General features: G+C 48.2%; 1 protein-coding gene across 1 annotated transcript; it reads right to left on the reverse strand.

Annotated features, from left to right (window-relative positions):
- Positions 1-5,253: 5,253 nt before the first annotated feature.
- LOC123093166 (cell division control protein 48 homolog E) lies at positions 5,254-9,589 on the reverse strand. Its single transcript, XM_044515077.1, has 9 exons — positions 9,337-9,589; positions 9,072-9,234; positions 8,258-8,486; positions 7,099-7,865; positions 6,775-6,996; positions 6,618-6,689; positions 6,249-6,530; positions 5,778-6,137; positions 5,254-5,658 (listed from the first exon to the last, which is right to left on the reverse strand). The coding sequence occupies exons 1-9, from the start codon at positions 9,378-9,380 to the stop codon at positions 5,356-5,358; spliced, it is 2,442 nt and encodes an 813-aa protein (XP_044371012.1). The 5' UTR covers positions 9,381-9,589; the 3' UTR covers positions 5,254-5,355.
- Positions 9,590-20,001: the final 10,412 nt, after the last annotated feature.

The following is a 20,001-nucleotide window of genomic DNA, read 5'->3' on the forward strand; positions in this document are numbered from 1 at the left end:
CGCTGATGTTCGGCAAGTCTCCCCGGCAAGGCCCTTGACGGGGCCGTGGAGGCCGCCCCGGCAAGGGTCTTGCCGGGGGAGTCCACATCGCCCTCTTGCTCTTTGTGTTTCAGGGCTTGGCGTTGCTTGATTGTCTTGTGGATTTGGCTTCCCTCCTTTGCCCTGCTAAGTGTGGCTGCAGGTGCGGCTCTGACTGTCCGTGCACAGGTAAAGAGGTGCAAAGTAGAGCCCCTACTTCTGTACCCCGACATTTGCCGAGGTCAATCCAAAGCAAACGGATACAAGATCTACGGCATGAAGGTACCCTTGTTGTAACTGACTATCTGTAAACCCTAGTACCCCTGGTGTCTATATAAACCAGACGGTTTAGTCTGTGGAGGCTAAGAGAACAATCACCATCCTACTAGTTTAGGGTTTAGTTCCTTTGATCTCATGGTAGATCAACTCTGTAATCCCCATATATACAAGCAATATAATCAAGCAGGACGTAGGGTATTACCTCTTAGAGAGGGCCCAAACCTGGGTAAATATCGTGTTCTGCGTCCCTTCTTTCCCATCGATCCAAGATCCACAGTTCGGGACCCCCTGCCCGAGATCCGCCGGTTTTGACACCGACAATGACCGTTCTTCTAACGTCGTAATCTCAATGTTGTTTCAGGACTATCATTACACTTAATGATATCCTAAGATCCGGAAAACATGATCACCAACAACACTTGAGCTAGTCCCATAGGCAAGACTAGGAACCTTTTATTTAACTGTTTATCATTCACACGTGCATATGAGTTTCCACTGAATTGGTATTCCAGGATCATAGCAGTTATAGCATAGAATATAAACTCTATAATAATGAATATGGAATATAGTGATACAAATATTATTGCCTCTAGATTATATTTCCAAAAACTACTCTGTTGCCACAGAGTGGTCGTTTCCACAATTAAGGTCCTTGGACCGGAACCAAGCATTAATTTACGTAGATCGCCGTTATCTCATACTGTCTTCGGTCCTCATAGATATCTCCACCTGTCACGTTAGAGGTCACAGATTTCCTAAAAAATATGTGTTACATGTTTAGGTCTTGATATCATGCTTTCTAGGCCCTTAAATTAGACAACACGCATAGAGTTCACCATAGCATAACAACGTACTAAACAGATCATACTACTACCAATACAAGTGACGTCATGTAGAATAGGCACAAATGGAGCTTACCACTCACCTACATCTCCCACACCTATAGGGAATTACTCACGCATCATAAGAGGGGAATCAAATCAATCACAATAGAGATAAAATCCATGAAAACCATATCGACAATACTGGGAAGATCCACAATAAGATGAAATGGATAATTCAAATAGTCTTGATCTCCATATGAGATTGAATGGAGTTACAATTGTTCTCGCAATCTTGGAATTCCTCTTACAATAGTGAAGGGAGGTGATCATGATGGAGATGAGAGGACCAAAACTAAGATGATCTCCAATGGTTCTCCGGATCCCCTCTTCTCCTGTTGTGGATGTGGTGGTGGTCGCTAGGGTTCTCTCCTTTCCTGGGTCCCTTCATGAAAGTGTCTTGTATAGACGTGGGGGAGCTATTGGTACTCCATACAACCGCTCTTGCGAGCTCCTGCGGTCATATAGAACACCGTCTTTTGGTCTGCTCCACCTGATCACTTGGGTTTCTTCATGGAAGTTGCTCCAATTGGCTTGATTTTCAGTAATTCTCCTTGGTTTCCTTCCATATATGATATTTCCTACCAAACAATGAAGAAATGAATTTTCTTCTCTTTTGAAGGATTAGCGTTAGGAACATCCAAAGATTGATAGACACCCGGTGAAAACCAAATAAGAATTACTAGAAAAACATGACAAATTCTCGAGCCATCAACCACCGTCATGCAACCCCCCACCGTCTTCCCTTCTACCTCACCTCCCCGGTCGAGTAGTAGAATGTCAGGTGGTCGCCTGATCTGCCGCCGCCGCTAATGTGGTTCCGGATCTGCACCCTCATCACGCGACGGGTGTGTCGGTTGCTTCTCACAGTCATGCACGCCCAAGGAGGACAGAGCTCGCAGCGACTTAGTTGCTCCGGCTGGATGCCATGGAGCTCGCCAACAAGGTCCCATCCCCCTCTCTCGCCTCCCTTCTCCTTTTCAATTAGATCTGGGTGTTGCACTGTTATTCCTCACATGAGCCCAATTTTCTTTTTTCACGTGGGTCGGCATCAAGGGTGGCTCACGAGCTCGTCAAGGCCTCGATCTTCTAGCTCGTCCTCTGACACGCTCACAATGAGTTCTGGCTCAACTCACTGGTGGTGAATATGGACCACCGAAATAGCTCCATCCAATGGTTGCTCGAGTGGGACAAGAAGCCTAGCCCTCCCCTGCCCAACCTCCCATTGGAGTTTCGTGAGACCTTGGATGTCATCAAGGCCGAGTGCGACCACCACGAGAGGGTCCTCATCGACTTCAAGCGCGAGGGTCATGCCTACGTCCAGATCGATGTCTTTAATGATGGCGACCCAAGGACAAAACTCCCCGACAAGACATCCAATGTCTTTTCAACAGGCACCCCCGACGAGTTTTGGCTCGACTCCCTGCTCTCCTTCTTTGCCATCTATTGCGTATGGAGAAAGAGAGAAAGGAGTTGGTTGATGCCCATGAGGTGTTAGATGTAATGCCACATAGAAAAGGGAGGAGGAGGAGGAAGAAGAAGAAGAAGAAGAAGAAGACAACGTCAATTCGCCCTCATGGCACTTTTTCTGCAACTCAACCTGACAGGTGGGCCCGACCAATTAGTGATGTCATCAAAGTCATTAGATTCAATGTTTGCAGCCACTGTCAATTTTTTTGGTCTCGTGATTTTTGCAACGAATTGTAAAGTGCTGGTTTTTCGTCAATGACACCGCTACTGTGATGGTTCCATGCACTCAGGATACTAACATCACAACAAACACAAAACTATTGTGCATCATCCCTCATATTACATTGTAGAGTAGGTCATGTATTCTCAAAAGAGAAAAAAATAAAATAAATAGTAGTAGATTCGCTAAAACCGCATCCCGCAAATTTGATATAAGGGCCGCCTGTAAAAAATGTGGTAATGTGAGGTCTCCTGCAGAAAAGATCATGTAAACACGTCCCCCAAAATTGGAGGCTTCACGGTACCACAAATTTTCTGAAGCTTTGCAAATTCATGACTTTCAACAATATAAACTTAACAGAATCATATAAATCAAACTTATAAATGGTCCGAAAGGCAAATCACAATTCAACAATCATCTTCATTACAAAAAATGTTTAAATTCAAATAATTAATACAACAAGATATGGTCTGTGAGGAAAATAGATGTTCAAATCATGCACAAATACATATAAACTTTATTAAATAAAATGGGAGTCTATCTCCCATACAGTTGTCATTGATGCTCAACAAAATCATTACGGAGTTGGTAGTGCATCACATTATTCTCAATCTTTTGATAGGTCTCAAGAAATGCATTGATCGGTCCATGGCAGGATTCACACGGCTACCAACATTATGATAGTAAAACTCTAAGTTTAAATCCCTCTCATCCTCAAGGATCATGTTGTCTGGAATTACTCATGCAGTCATGATATTCCTGAGGGATTTCTTATCCCGGTAGGAAGCAAGACCTCGAACAATGGGAACCCGAGCTTGCACCACACCAAATACCCTATCAATATCCTTTCGGCATGCTCCTTGTGCTTGGGCAAAAAAATGTTCTTCTTGATTTTTGGGTCACTTATGATCTTGAAAAATGTTGACCATGTAGGATAAATACCATCAGCAAGATAATACCGCATGGTATAGTCATGTCTATTGATGGTATAGTTGCAAGCCGGAGCTTTTCCACTAGCCACCTGAGCAAAAAAATGAGATCGATGCAGCACATTGATATAATTGAAAGACCCTAGCAATCCAAAGAAGCAATGCCAAATCCACAAAGTCGTATAAAGCCACGGCTTCGAGCACAATAGTTGGTTTACATTTGTGGTGGTGTATTGCCCCGCCCAAGCTACCGGACAGTTCGTCCACCTTCAATACATGCAATCCATACTTCCAAGCATCCCCGACCATCCTCTTGCTTCATTCATCACTATCAACTTCTCTGTGTCCTCCTCATTTGGACCTTAAGTTACTCCGGACGAAAAATTTGGATCAATGTCTTCCCAAATACCCGCACACATTTGAGTGTGGTATCTTCTTCAATGCGAAGATACCCATCGATGTAGTCGTCCAGAATGACATATGAAATCACTCTTATTGTCGCCGATATTTTTTGGTATGAACAAGCAAACCAGCGGCATTCCCCCAGCGAGTGAAGAAACGACAACTTTGTTTGCAAGCTTCAACGATGCAGACAAAGGGAAATTTGTCGACGAGATGCAACAACACTAGCTGGTCGACATCGTCGTCTAAAATCATCTCTATGTCTTAATCATCCTACGAAGACAACAACAAAGAACTCTAAGCATCCCTCTAAAAGAAATCCACCCCTAAGATTTTTCTAAAATATCGTTGCGCCTAAGATTAGAACAACAAATTGCCTTCAAACTACCTTCCCCAGAACGAAATCCGCCACCGGAATAAAGTCAGCTGCCCCTTTCTTCTGCCTATAATCTATTCCACGGCTCCCAACCAGATCCACCTGATACGAGGCTGCACGGCAAGGTTCGGGGCGTATCCATGGCGCCGATGGCAGCCACCCACTCTCATGGAAAATGGGCATCCCCAGCCTCCAAAATTGGTGGGGGAGGGGGGTGGCGATGTTCGGGGGCAGCAAGTGTCAACCAGGAGATGTGGCCAAACCGGCGCGTGAAAATTCCTTTGCGCCAATGAGCAGGTGGAGTAGAGAAACCGGCAAGAAATCTAACGGAAATTTTATAAGATCACCCCAAAAAAAAATTTACAGACGACCTAATATAGCGGATCTGCACGGGACAAATCGTCCCGTCCGTATATTGGATGGTTGGCGTATATAGCGGATCCGCTAAATATTATAGCTAAAAATTATATGGAGTTACTAGGGACTGCACCAGCAGATATCAAAGAGACGATGAAGAATATTGTTTCATAGGCTCTTGCAAGCCCACAAAGGCCATAGATTTCATACGCAGAAGAGGCGTCCCCATCCAATAATCTCAAGCACTATTTCCAGCACAGATGAACACGGCATGACAAATGCAAAGCTACTCTACGCAACATCACAGAAAAAAGATGCAGCTGGAAATAACGGGCAGAACGATTAACTGTGCATCACAATATTAACTTAAGAACATAGTTTTCCCGTGTACTGTCAAAGAACGAAATCACACAGCGAAAGGATTTAGCTATATAAATCATCATCGTCGGCTGCTGCAGCAGCGGAAGCAAAAGGGTCGGCCGCAGTGGCAGAGGAAGCGCCCGCAGCCGGCTGATCAGGGAACCGGAACTCGCTGCCGAATCCACGAGACTGCTGCAGAGTCTGAGCAAAGGCCTGGTACTTGCGGATGTCAGCGTCGCTCACGCTCCGGCGAGCATACTTCATCGACTCCTCAAAGTGGGCAGCCCTGATCTCAGCAACCTCATCACCCTCGTCCTCCTCCATGGCTTCAGGGTTGTCCTTCCTCCGCCTCTCCCTCTCGATGTCCTGGTAGGACGAGTTCCATTAGACCACAGGTATAAAACAAGAGGGTTGTATGCCAGAAAAATTAAGTGCCAGGATTGATTTGCTAGTCCTGCAGATCAATTCATAGAAATTACTGATACCTTCTCGATGTTCTCCCTGATGGCATACTTGCAAGCACGCTGGCAAATTTCAGTGATATCAGCACCGCTGAACCCTTGAGTGTACTTGGCAAGAGCACTCAGATCAATATCCTTGGCCAAAGGAGACTTTCTGAGGCAAGCTTTGAAGATCTGGTGCCTCGACTCGACATCAGGAAGAGGGATGTAGATAAGCTGATCAAGACGCCCTGGCCTAAGGAGGGCAGGGTCTATAATGTCTGGCCTGTTGGTAGCACCAATGATGAAAACGGTTTTTTTAGCATTCATGCCATCCATCTCAGTCAGCAGCTGGTTCAGCACTCTATCAGCAGCACCTCCAGCATCCCCACTGCTGCTTCCTCTCTGTAATATGGTCATTGTTATAAGCCATTATGAAATACAAAGAAAAAACTCACACAAATTGAGAGAGAGAGAGAGAGAGAGAGAGAGAGAGAGAGAGAGAGACTGACTGACCTGGGTAGCAATAGAGTCAAGCTCATCAAAGAAGAGCACACATGGTGCTGACCCCCTAGCCTTGTCGAAAATCTCACGCACATTGGCCTCACTCTCACCAAACCACATGGTAAGCAGCTCAGGTCCCTTGATACTGATGAAGTTAGCCTGGCACTCATTTGCAATTGCCTTGGCCAATAAGGTTTTACCACAGCCAGGAGGGCCATAGAACAAAACACCCTTGGAAGGAGACATGCCAAACTTCTCAAATTTCTCCGGATGCTCCACAGGGTATTGAACAGTCTGCAAGAATTTCATTTTTGTTATACAACCTACAGCTAAAACATAGCAAATTTAAGAATAGAGATAAACATAACAGCAGCAAAATACCTCCTGCAACTCCCTTTTGACATTCTCAAGCCCACCAATATCTTCCCAAGAAACATTGGGAACTTCAACAACCTGATTTTCAGAAGATAGAAGGTGAGCTCTACAAAACATGTATATACAAAACAAAATTGACAAATAAAGTCAAAGAGATGCTCACAGTTTCACGGAGAGCAGACGGGTTGCTTGTCGTCAGGGCGGTCTTGAAATGGTCATTTGTCACAGCCATAGAGTTGAGTATCTCAGCATCTATTGTCTCGTCCTCAAGATCAATAATATCCATCTTCTCACGAATGCATTGGAGAGCAGCCTCGGTGCAAAGAGCAGCAAGATCAGCACCAACATACCCATGAGTATCTCTTGAAATATGTTCCAGTTCCACCTGCAATACAATTAGCAATGGCAATCAAGAAACGATTTCATCAAATTGAGCAATCATCCAGAAAGATATTGCATTCAAAAATTATTAATGAAGACTATTTACATCTTCAGCCAACTTCATGTTTTTGGTGTGAATCCGGAGAACCTCAAGGCGCCCAACTTCATCAGGGACTCCAATGTCAATCTCCCGGTCAAACCTACCAAATCTTCTGAGGGCAGGATCAATACTGTTTGGGCGGTTTGTAGCACCCATGACAATAACATGTGCACGGGATTTAAGCCCATCCATAAGAGTCAACAGCTGTGAAACAATACGCCTTTCAACTTCTCCATTGGTCTTCTCTCTCTTTGGGGCTATTGAATCAATCTCATCAATAAAAATGATGGACGGAGCATTCTTCTCAGCTTCTTCAAATGCCTTTCTGAGATTGCTCTCACTTTCTCCTGCTAACTTGGACATAATTTCCGGGCCATTGATCAGAAAGAAGAATGCACCTGTTTCATTGGCAACAGCTCTAGCAATAAGGGTCTTGCCAGAGCCAGGTGGTCCAAACAGCAATATGCCCTTTGGAGGCTTCACACCAATAGACTTGAAAAGCTGAGGGTGACGCAGTGGGAGTTCAACCAATTCTCTGATCTGGGCCATTTGCTTCCTAACTCCACCAACATCATCATAGCCAACATCGTCAAGCCTTTCTTCATCCTCCCTCTTAACAGGCTCACCATCACAGAATATCTCAGTGTCTGGTGCGACGATGCAATACTCTGCAGGGTCTGTCTCTATAACTTTGAATTCCACACTTCTCATTCCACCCCTCACAAGGAAAAGATCTCCCTTCCTCAAAGGACGGTAAGCTTCTAGGAAGTATGCTGAAAAAAACAGATGAATACAATGTCAACAAAAGGACTGCATGCAGTGTACATTGTCCCAACAAAATATGGCAAGGCATTTCAAGATTTCTTATCAGCAGCAGCGTCAAATAAGTGTAGCATGGGTACAATGGATTTCTTTATTTCAATGAAGATAGTTCAGAGAGTAGGCACAAATACTATATCATGGGGAGAACAGCAGTTTTAGTATGACAGCTGAGAAACCCTATCCGTTTACACTTAAACAAAGGTGTTGGCTTTAAAAGACTGTATAAAAAAGTTGTGAACAGCACACTAGAAAAAACCAGATGATATGCTAAGCACTGGAGGTTAACTTAACTTAGGCCATGACAAAAGATAGGGAGAATATTTCAGTGATAAAGAAATCTCACGTTTCAAGAAGGCATCAAACAAGTTTCCAGTAATGCCTTCAACTGTGTCATCAATAGGAAGCGTGTGCACCCGCTTCCCATATTTGACATCAGGGCATTGGTGAACAGACACCACGTCACCAAGTCGCACTCTCAAGTTCTTCCTGACGGTCTTGTTCATTCTGATCTTTGGCTCCTCACATGTGTCATCTGCAAGCACAATGCAGATTGTGTCCTTCCTTTTCTTACCCTGTAAGAGAGTGATCCTAAATGTCAGGAGGCATGAATGAAGTACTAGTAGCTCACTGCTAAAAGAATAATAATCATCATATAGCGCCAATACAGAGAAGCATCCAAACTTCATCAAACATGTTCCAATCTACGTCTTGCCCCCACAGAATCATAGAAGGTTATAATTATAAAAATACTAACTGCAGTACCCATTGCGGTGTCCATAGTAAAAAAAATACACATCAATCAATATATTACCATATTCCAAACAGGGGTACCTCAATTACATCATGCAATGGTACTGTAGTGTTTAGGAAATACCAGTGTATAAAGGAGAAAGCTTTTAACTCCCAGGAATCCATAGTTACTAACTCACCATCCATTGGTATTAATTACTAATAAGTTATTAAGTTATCTAAATCGCATCAACCAGCTAAGATGGTTTAATACATAGATATATGCAGCTATCCAGACCCCAGTAAGTAAAGCAGTGTGGCCAACCACACCTTAAATTCACTAGATTGGCTACTCTGTCTGGCCAGTAGAGAAGCAGCTAAGTAAATGATACACTAAGATGAAGTGATTAGAAAGATATGGCGCGTACCTTAAGAAGGACCGTGTCGCCGCGGAAGAGCTGGAGCCTCTCCATGGTGTCGGGGTGGAGGGCGACGACGGAGTTGTCATCGTTTGTGGCCTCGTCGACGACGAGGCGGTTGGGGGACTTCTTCCGCTCTAGAATCGCCGTCGAGTAGTCCTTCTTCGACTTGCTGCAGCCGCCCCCGAAACAAGAACGAAAAATCAGCAAAACAATCAGCCAGATCGGAAATCGTGGGAGAACCGAGGAGCCCTAGATCGGCGCGGGGTCTTACGGATCGGAGGAGGAGGCCTCGCCCTGCGGCGTCGGGGCGGCCATGGCGGGCGGATCCGGGGTTCGCCGGCGCCGCTAGGTCTCTCGGCGGGGCTGCTGCGGGGGGTTGCGGATATCCTTCGTTCCGCCTTGGGAAGTGAAGGAGGTGGGCGAGAGAGAGGGGATTAGTTCGCCATTATTTATAGCTTCTTTCGTGCGCGGAGGGGTTTGGGATTTTCTCCCCTCCGCGACTCGGGCTCCGGTGCTGGAGTTGTACACGGACGCCATGACGTGCGGGTCCAGGACGCCCGTGGCCCGCCTGGCGGGCTCTGTGAGGGCTCCGGGTCTCAGTCGCGCAGGGCCACGCCGGAAGGCTCTGGAAGGCGTCGTCGTCTCGTGTGTGCGCGAGGAAACAGTGGTTGGTTTGGTGATGGCGATCGGATGGATGGGAGGGAGATGATCTCGGTTGACAAGTTTGGTATCTTGAGAGCATCTCCAAGATGATGTATAATAACTTCCGCAAAATAAAAAAGATGATGTATAATAAGGCATCCAAAAGAAGTTGGGCATCTAAAATTTTTCTGTCGCAAGAGATGATGTAAAACTGGTGCTCAGAAAACTGTCGTTTGGTGTATTTAAAGTATATTTTCTGCGAAAAGGATCAGATATATTATAAAGATTCACGGAAGTAAAAAACACCTCAAACATAATATAAATTAGCCCATGGGCCACCGTGTTCGCACACGAACACGTCACCGTGTACCTCCAACGCCGAGGGTGATGCACCGCAGCTCACGCCGAAGGAGATCCGTCCGGAAGCGCGGTACGCAAGCAATCCGATGGATGCTTTTCAGGATCCGAAACCCCACGCGCCCGGGAGGGACCCGTCTGAACGCGAGGCGGCTATGGGCTGCCCTACGTCGGTTCACCCGCCCTTAGAGCCTCGAGGATCGCTGCCCTTCAACACGAAGAATGAACGAAGAACGAGAGAGAAAGAACAGGGGAGGGATGTAAAACTAGGGTAAAAAGTAGATGAGTTTTGCGACTGTGTGTTGTTTTCGGTGCTTCGATTTCCCGGATGATCCGGACCCCGGCCCGGATGATCCGGCCAAACATTGATGTAGCGCACGGTTTGTCTGTAACTTTTACATACGACCTCGGGTGGGGACGATTTTTTTATCAAAATCGTCCGTTTCGACGAGACGAAGAACTTTGCAGTTGTAACTTTTCCCATCAGAGGCAATCTTAATTAGGTTTCATGCCATTCTTTGGTCTGATGTTAGTACAGGCATCTATAAGATTGTCATAACTTTTTCATCCAAGCTCCATTTTGAATCGTCTCTATATCTATTTCGATCGGGTTGAAGAGAGCCATCAAATGGTGACATGAACTCATATTTTTAACCTCGTCTCATTATAGCCTCAAGTCACTTTTTGTGATCATGCCATTTTTGAGCGTCAACACATGCCCCCCTGTTTTTCGACAAAGCTAGCATGCCGGAAAATAACTTGTACCGTGTTGGTTCTAAGGACGATGTCAACACTCCATCAGCCACTTTGCATGTGCTTAGGGTGATAAATATATATCGGCTGTTGAATCCTTGATGCAAACTTGGATGAAACCTTCTCAACTTCACAATGCGATGATAAAGTTTCATAGCTATATATCTCAAGGTCGTCATCCAAACTATATTGTTCACCCTTTTGCTAGGATTTTGCAGATAATCAATAATAACATTTATCCAATCCTTACTTTCGCGTGCATAAAAATTTCATTAGTGGCCGAAGCGGTGAACTTTGGTTCGGCCTTACCTCAGTTGACGAGACTAAGTATCGGCTATTAATAGAAATGCAACACACCATGATTAACATAGTAGTCGGATGCTTGCTGTGCCAACTCTCTTAAATTGTCATATCTAGAAATATGAACAATTTTAAAGCAACCCAAGGTAAATTTTGCATCTAGGCTGTGACGCCCGGGTAATTAAGCTACAGTAACCCCCTCGTAATGATGCCACGTCACCTCGGTTACTAAGAGTAACTCGCGTTGATTAGAAACCAATTCAAATTCAAATTTAAATTTAGCAAACAGTCAAAGTTTTCAAAACATTAAAACAAAAATGTTGGGGTGTTGCCAAATAATGCATAGGTAATTATTGTGGGAAAACCACAATTTTATAAAAGGTATAAGTGCACTAAAATATTTAAAACAGCAGCAAAACATTTAACTAACTACCCTTTTCAATTTGATAAAATATTAAACTATTTGTTTTATTGCCAAAAATTTATGGGGCAGTGGCATACTTATTAAAGCTAAATTAGGAACCAGTGGTGTAGTTTATAAAAGCAAATTCAAAAGGAAACTAAAATAAAAACAGTAAAACGGAAATATAAAATAAAACAAAAATAAAATAAAAGGAAAACAACTTTAACTCCCCCCCCCCACTGGGCCTTGGCCAAGTTGGCCGTGTGGCCGAGTGACCTGCCGGCCCACCCCCTGGCCTACTTAGGCCACCCCCACTCCCGAAACCCTAATCCACCCACCACTCCCACTCGCACCACTCCTCTCCCCCCCGCTGGATCTGGATCGGGATCCCGATCCTCTCGCCCCTCGACCCCACGCGCTCGTCGCCGCCTGGAACTCGCCGGCACCTCTTCCCCGCCGGCCTGCTTCCTCCTTCCCACCGGCCTGCTCCCACGTCGCCTGTCGCCCCCCTCGACCCCCGCTGCCACGGACCCTGCGAACCCCTGTGAGGCCTCGCCCCTCTCCACTCCCTTCTGCTCCCTACGCCCGTGGTCGCCGCGCTGACCGCGCCCGCGGCCACCCCCGACGCCTCTCTACGCCCGCGTCCCCGTCCCGGCCAGTCACCGCATCGCCGCGGCCCTGTCTCGCCCGCGCCGCCCGTTCCTCCCCGCGGACGCCAACCTCGACCGCGTCTGATGCGTGCACGCCTTGTCCCCCCTCAAAGCTCGCCGCCGCCAGGGCTTTCTCCGGTTGCCGCCGCACCGGCCTGACCCCGTTTTCCCCCGTGCCTCCCAGGCCGCCGTGGCCGCGCTCACCTCGCACCCACTGTCGCTGCTCTCCGCCAGCCCTCTCCGTCCCGCCTCCGGCCGCCCCAGCTACCCCCATGCCGCCACATCTGCCACGGCCCGCTCCCTTCCATGGTCGGCGTCGTGCCCCGCCGTGGCTGCCGGCAAGACAGCGCGCCCGGGTCCAGGCGACCCGGCGCCCGTAGCCGCGCCCGTTACCAGTAGCGCCCGCCCCGGTTTGGCCCTAGGGCCAATGACAGGGGGGCCCGCCCAGAGCGTTTAAAAAAAGAAGAATTAAAAAAAGATATATAAATAAATAAATAAATAATAATAATTAATTGATTAACTAAATTAATTAACTTTATTAATTCTGATTAAATTAACTAATTAAGATTAATTAACCTAATGACTAGTTAACCTAATTAACTACTGTTAATTAACTAAACATAGTATGACAGGTGGGACCCACACGTCAGTTGACCAGTCAACACCTCTGTTGACTGCTGACGTCATGATGACATCAGCATGCACTGTTCTGGATAATGTTGAATTAAATTAATTAAATAAATTTTGAAAATGATTTAAAACTTTAGAAAATCATATAAAATAAACCGTAGCTCGGATGAAAAAACTTTGTACATGAAAGTTGCTCAGAACGACGAGACGAATCCGGATACGCAGCTCGTTCGTCCGCCACACATCCCTAGCATAGCAAACATGGAACTTTCCCCCTCCGGTCCGTCTGTCCGAAAACGCGAAACACCGGGAATACTTTCCCGGATGTTCCTCCCCCCCCCTCGCCGGTATCACCTACCACTACGTTAGGTCACCCCTAGCATCGCATATTGCCGCGTCTTGCTTTGTGTTACATTTGATTGCTCTGTTATTTATTGTGTTCCCCCTCCGTTACTTCTTTCCGATAGACTTTGAGACCGGTGCCGATGTCCGTGTGTTCGACTACACCGAAGATGACCCCTCCTTGCCAGAGCAACCAGGCAAGCCCCCCCTTGATCACCAGATATCGCCTATTCTTCTCTATACTGCTTGCATTAGAGTAGTGTAGCATGTTACTATTCGGTTACTCCTATTCTGTTGCATAGCCTGTCATTGTTGCTACAGTCGTTGATACCTTACCCGCAATCCTAAATGCTTAGTATAGGATGCTAGTTTATCATCATTGGCCCTATATTCTTGTTAGTCTGCCTTGCTATACTATCGGGTCGTGATCACTTGGGAGGTGATCACGGGTATATACTATACATATATACATACTATACAGATGGTGACTAAAGTCGGGTCAGCTCGTTGAGTACCCGCAAGTGATTCTGATGTGGGGGCTGGAAGGACAGGTGGCTCCATCCCGGTAGAGGTGGGCCTGGGTTCCTGACGGCCCCGACTGTTACTTTGTGGCGGAGCGACAGGGCAGGTTGAGACCACCTAGGCGAGAGGTGGGCCTGGCCCTGGTCGGCGTCCGTGTTTACTTCATAATAACACGCTTAACGAGATCTTGGTATTTGATCTGAGTCTGGCCACTGGCCTATACGCACTAACCAACTATGCTTGAAAGATATGGGCACTCGACGTCGTGGTATCAGCCGAAGCCTTTGTGACGTCAGCGACTGAGCGGCGCGCGCCGGGTTGGACTGCGTTAATGCAACTTCCTTTATAATGGAGGTTGCTAGGTCTGCTTCCGGACGCGTACGCAACGTGCAGGTATGCAATGGGCGATGGGCCCAGACCCCTGCACGCATAGGATTTAGACCGGCATGCTGACCTCTCTATTGTGCCTAGGTGGGGCTGCGACGTGTTGATCTTCCAAGACCGGGCATGACCCAGGAAAGTGTGTCCGGCCAAATGGGATCGAGCATGTTGGGTTATGTGGTGCACCCCTGCAGGGAAGTTAATCTATTCGAATAGTCGTGTCCCTCGGTAAAAGGACGACCCGGAGTTGTGCCTTGACCTTATGACAACTAGAACCGGATACTTAATAAAACACACCCAGATAAGTTCCACCGACAACCCGGTGAACGCTTTTCCACAGGGACGAGGGGAGGATCGTTGGGTAGGATTATGCTATGCGATGCTACTTGGAGGACTTCAATCTACTCTCTTCTACATGCTGCAAGATGGAGGCTGCCAGAAGCGTAGTCTTCGATAGGACTAGCTATCCGCCTCTTATTCTGGCATTCTGCAGTTCAGTCCACTGATATGGCCTCCTTACACATATACCCATGCATATGTAGTGTAGCTCCTTGATTGCGAGTACTTTGGATGAGTACTCACGGTTGCTTTGCTCCCTCTTTTCCCCCGTTTTCCTCTTCTTCTCGGATACCGCAACCAGACGTTGGAGCCCAGGAGCCAGACGCCACCGTCGACAACGACTACTACTCTGGAGGTGCCTACTACTACGTGCAGGCCGCTGTCGACGACCAGGGGTAGTTTAGGAGGATCCCAGGCAGGAGGCCTGCGCCTCTTTCGATCTATATCCCAGTTTGTGCTAGCCATCTTATGGCAACTTGTTTACTTATGTCTGTACTCAGATATTGTTGCTTCCGCTGACTCGTCTATGATCAAGCACTTGTATTCGAGCCCTCGAGGCCCCTGGCTTGTATTATGATGCTTCTATGACTTATTTATGTTTTAGAGTTGTGTTGTGATATCTTCCCGTGAGTTCCTGATCTTGATCGTACACGTTTGCGTGCATGATTAGTGTACGATTGAATCGGGGGCGTCACAAGTTGGTGTCAGAGCCGACTGCCTGTAGGAATTCCCCTTCCACACTCCTTGACCGAAGTCGAGTCTTGGCATTGCAAAAGTTTTACTAACATGGTTGTGCGGCCCATGGGCCCACGTCACCATTGGGTGGTATTAGGATCTTTTACTCCTCGATCTTTACTCCGGGATTCTGAACTCTCTTCTATTCGGGTTAAACGATTTTTACTAAAATCTAACTTTAGGTTCTCGAAAATACTTTCTCCCGGAGAGCCCCTTCAGTCCAGATGATCACCGGCTGATGGGGTCATGTACCTAGGGTAGGGTCATGAACCTGATCTAAGTACCTTACCCAAGGACACCCTTTGAAGAGGTCGCCTTCCAGTCGACCAACGAGGGACTCACTCGACTGACTTGAAGGACTCGACCACAAAGACTCACTCGACCACCAGAAGGTCAAGAGGCACTCTGCACTGCAACGGCCTGTAATTAAGTAGACTTTATGGTAGTAAAGACACTTTATGTGGGGCGTTATCAGTAACGCCCCGGACTTAACTCACCTTAAACCCTCTCCTACGTGGGCTGACTGGGGTCCCGGCGCACTCTATATAAGCCGCCCCCCTCCACAGGTAGAGGGGTTCGGCACCCTGTAACTCATATACTCATAATCCACTCGACCGCCTCCGGGCTCCGAGACGTAGGGCTATTACTTCTTCCGAGAAGGGCCTGAACTCGTACATCCCTTGTGTTTACAACCTCTCCATAGCTAGGACCTTGCCTCTCCATACCTACCCCCACTCTACTATCAGGCTTAGAACCACGACAGTTGGCGCCCACCGTGGGGCAGGTGTTTTAGCGATTTTGTGGAGAAGTTGCGATTCTTCCGAATACTCTCATCATGGTGTCTGCTGGAGTTTTGGTCAAGGGTCGAGAGATCCGTCTCGGCACTCTCACCTTCATCGCCGACGACTCCGCCTGGCTCCAGGAGGCTCCACTCGACGTTGATGCGCTCCCCGTCCGCGGTGCGACGCATTTTCGCGCATGTGTCCGCGGCGTTCTGCTGCGGCAACCGTCGACCCCGTATCGGACGACTCCTCCATCGTCCACCCTCCCGGTCTCCCGCCAGCGCAAGCGCTCGGGCCGGTCGAGGCTTCAGCGATGGGTGAGGCACGCGGTGGCTCGCCAATCGGTCACCACCCAAGTTGCGGCAATCGAGCCCGACGAATCTCTCTACGGCTTGTTCGATCTGTCGACTGGCTCCGTAGAGACTGCATCCGAGTGCGGTAGCAGTGATCCAGCGGCGGAAATCTTGATGGTCGACGGGTCCCGCAGTCCCCCTGGCTTCGCCCGTGATGGTGGAGCAGGTGACGGAGGCGACCCCGCACGAGGCCACGAAGAGTACCAGCCCGAGCCACTCGACTCTCTGCAAAGAGAGGAACTTCGCCGCAGGAACGTGGATGCTCTGCATACTCCCATCGCAGGAGAAACCCCCGAGGCTCGTGCCTTGGAGGAGGCATGTCTGGCCAATTTGGCCGAACGCACTCGACTGGAGAATCTTCAGCGAGCACTCGACGAGCGCGCGCGGCAACGAGTTCCCGACACCAGTCGACGTCAACTCTTCCCGCCGACTCAGGTATATCGAACCCCAATCCAGAATTTAGCAGCTGCGACCCGTATAGCAGAGTCCATCCAGCCTTCTCAGTCAGAAGCTGGCAGAGGTTTGATGCAGATCAGGGATCTGCTCCGGGCAGCAGGAGACCAGAATTCAGCCATGTCTCAGTCGCGCAACAGAATTCACAGTCGATCCGTCACTACGAATACGGTTCAGTCGGCTCACAGTCCCAGATCGCCTCCGCGGCGTGAGGGGCACGAGAATCGGCGAGGCCAATATGGTGACCGACTCGACCGAGATGATAGGCGTCGAGTGCCCCATTCCCCTCCGAGGGGTGGGTCTTACGCTCCTCGGCAGCAAGATGACAGGCGTCAGTACAGTACAGGGCGAAGGGTTCCAGTCGACCCCAGAGAACCAGGCTTCGACGCGCGATCCATTATCGTGCAAGGTTTGGTCGACCGGAACAGAGCCCATCGAGGCGGACTCGACAGAGATGCACCCACAAGCAGTCGAGTGCATGTTTCTGGTCCTGAATGTTTCAGCAGAGCTATCAGAGCCGCAGTTATCTCTCCCAATTTCAGGTTGGCAACAGGAGTTAGCAAGTTCACTGGTGAGTCTAAGCCTGAAACTTGGCTTGAAGATTACCGAGTGGCAGTTCAGATTGGCGGTGGGAACGACGAGGTGGCCATGAAGCATTTGCCCCTCATGCTGGAAGGTTCTGCCAGGGCATGGTTGACTCAATTACCTCCTAGCAGCATTTACACTTGGGAAGATCTGTCCCGAGTGTTCATCAGAACGTTTGAAGGAACTTGCAAGCGACCAGCTGGATTGACAGAGTTGCAAGTCTGCGTGCAGAAGGCTAATGAGACTATCAGAGAGTATATTCAGAGGTGTATCACTTTGCACCACACTGTGGAGAATGTGTCTGATCATCAGGCAGTCTGCGCCTTCAAAGATGGTGTCAAGAACAGAGAACTGAGTTTGAAGTTTGGTCGAACCGGTGACATGACCTTGAGTCGGATGATGGAGATTGCTACCAAGTACGCCAACGGCGAAGAAGAAGACCGACTCCGAAGCGGCAAGCACAAGCCGAGTCAGTCGGAAAAAGGAAACACCAGTCGGAAACAGAAGCGGAAGGCTGAACCGGCAGCTCCTGGAGAGGCTCTGGCCGTGACTCAGGGAAAGTTTAAGGGGAAACCAAAAGGATCCTGGAACCCCAAGAAAGTAAAGGATAAAGAAGGGAACGACGTAATGGATATGCCATGCCACATCCACACGAAGAAAGACGAAGAGGGGAATATCATCTACCCGAAGCACACCACTCGCCAATGTCGACTCCTGATCCAGCAGTTTCAGGGAAAACAATCTAAGGACAAGGAGAAGGAGTCAGACAAGGCCGAAGACAAGGAGGACAGTGAGGAAGGATACCCGCATATCAACTCCACTCTGATGATCTTTGCAGATGTGGAAAGCAGGAGTCGACTGAAAGTCATTAACCGAGAGGTGAACATGGTTGCCCCAGCAAAAGCAAATTATCTGAAATGGTCTCAAATACCCATCACATTCGACCAATCTGATCACCCGACTCATATTGCCACCCCTGGGAGGCAAGCTTTGGTGGTCGATCCAGTTGTCGAAGGCACTCGACTGACAAAAGTGCTGATGGACCATGGAAGCAGGCTGAATTTGTTGTATGCAGACACACTGAAAGGAATGGGCATTGCGATGTCCCGACTGAGCACTAGTAACATGAGCTTTCATGGAGTTATACCAGGGAAGAAAGCCGAGTCACTCGGCCAAATAGCTTTGGACGTGGTGTTTGGTGATTCGAAACATTTCCGCAAAGAAAAGTTGACGTTTGAGGTCGTGGATTTTCAGAGTGCATATCATGCCATTTTGGGGAGACCAGCTTACGCACGGTTCATGGCTCGACCATGTTACGTGTACCTCAAATTGAAGATGCCCGGCCCCAAAGGAGTGATCACTGTCACCGGTGATCGGAAAAAGGCAGAAGAGTGCTTTCAGAAGGGCTCAAAGATTGCCGATTCCCAGGTGACAACGGTCGAGTTCGAGGAATACAAGCAAAACGCAGATCCGAGTGACTTGCTGCGATCAAAGAAACCCGCCACAGAGTCTGCATTTCAGTCGTCCGGTGAGACGAAGCCTGTTCACATTCACCCGACCGACCCCGATGCAGCTCCGACCCGCATCTCCACAACACTCGACCCAAAATAGGAAGAAGCGCTCATCCAGTTCCTCCGTGAGAACTGGGACATTTTTGCATGGAAGCCCGCTGACATGCCAGGTGTTCCCAGGGGACTGGCTGAGCATCGCCTAAGAGTCGACTCATCTGCAAAACCAGTCAAAGAGCATCTTCGGCGGTCCGCCGTCCAGAAGAGAAAAGCCATTGGTGAGGAAGTGGCTCGACTGTTGGCGGCAAGATTTATCCGAGAGATATACCACTCCGAGTGGCTCGCTAATGTCGTCATGGTTCCTAAGAAGGACAAGTCGCTCCGAATGTGCATTGATTTCAAGCACATCAACCGGGCCTGCCCAAAAGATCATTTTCCTCTCCCTCGCATAGATCAAATTGTTGACTCGACCGCGGGATGCGAGAGGCTGTCTTTTCTAGATGCCTACTCCGGGTACCACCAGATCCGTCTGTACGGACCCGACGAGGTAAAAACAGCTTTCATCACTCCATTCGGGTGCTTCTGCTATATCACCATGCCATTCGGCCTCAAGAATGCCGGAGCCACATTTATGCGAATGATTCAGAAGTGTCTACTCACTCAAATCAGTCAGAATGTGGAAGCATATATGGATGATATCGTTGTCAAGTCACGAAAAGGTTCCGACCTGCTCGCTGATCTCGCTGAAACATTTGCCAACCTCAGAAGATATGATATCAAGCTCAATCCATCAAAGTGCACATTTGGAGTTCCTGGTGGCAAGTTACTCGGTTTTCTCGTTTCCGAACGGGGAATCGACGCTAACCCAGAGAAGATTGGCACTATTCTCCGAATGAAACGCCCTGTGCGAGTGCACGATGTCCAGAAGCTTACTGGATGCTTGGCCGCATTAAGTCGATTCATCTCACGACTCGGTGAAAAGGCATTGCCTCTTTACCGACTGATGAAGAAGACAGACAAGTTCGAGTGGACTCCAGAAGCTGATGCAGCGTTTGCCGAGCTAAAAGCTCTGCTCTCCACCCAGCCGGTGCTTGCTGCTCCAATCAGCAAAGAGCCTCTGTTGCTCTATATCACAGCCACATGACAAGTCGTCAGTACTGTGCTTACGGTCGAGCGGGAAGAAGAAGGAAAAGCTCTCAAA

The sequence above is a fragment of the Triticum aestivum genome, chromosome 4B, assembly GCF_018294505.1.
Source record: "Triticum aestivum cultivar Chinese Spring chromosome 4B, IWGSC CS RefSeq v2.1, whole genome shotgun sequence".
NCBI classification, from domain to species: Eukaryota; Viridiplantae; Streptophyta; class Magnoliopsida; order Poales; family Poaceae; genus Triticum; species Triticum aestivum.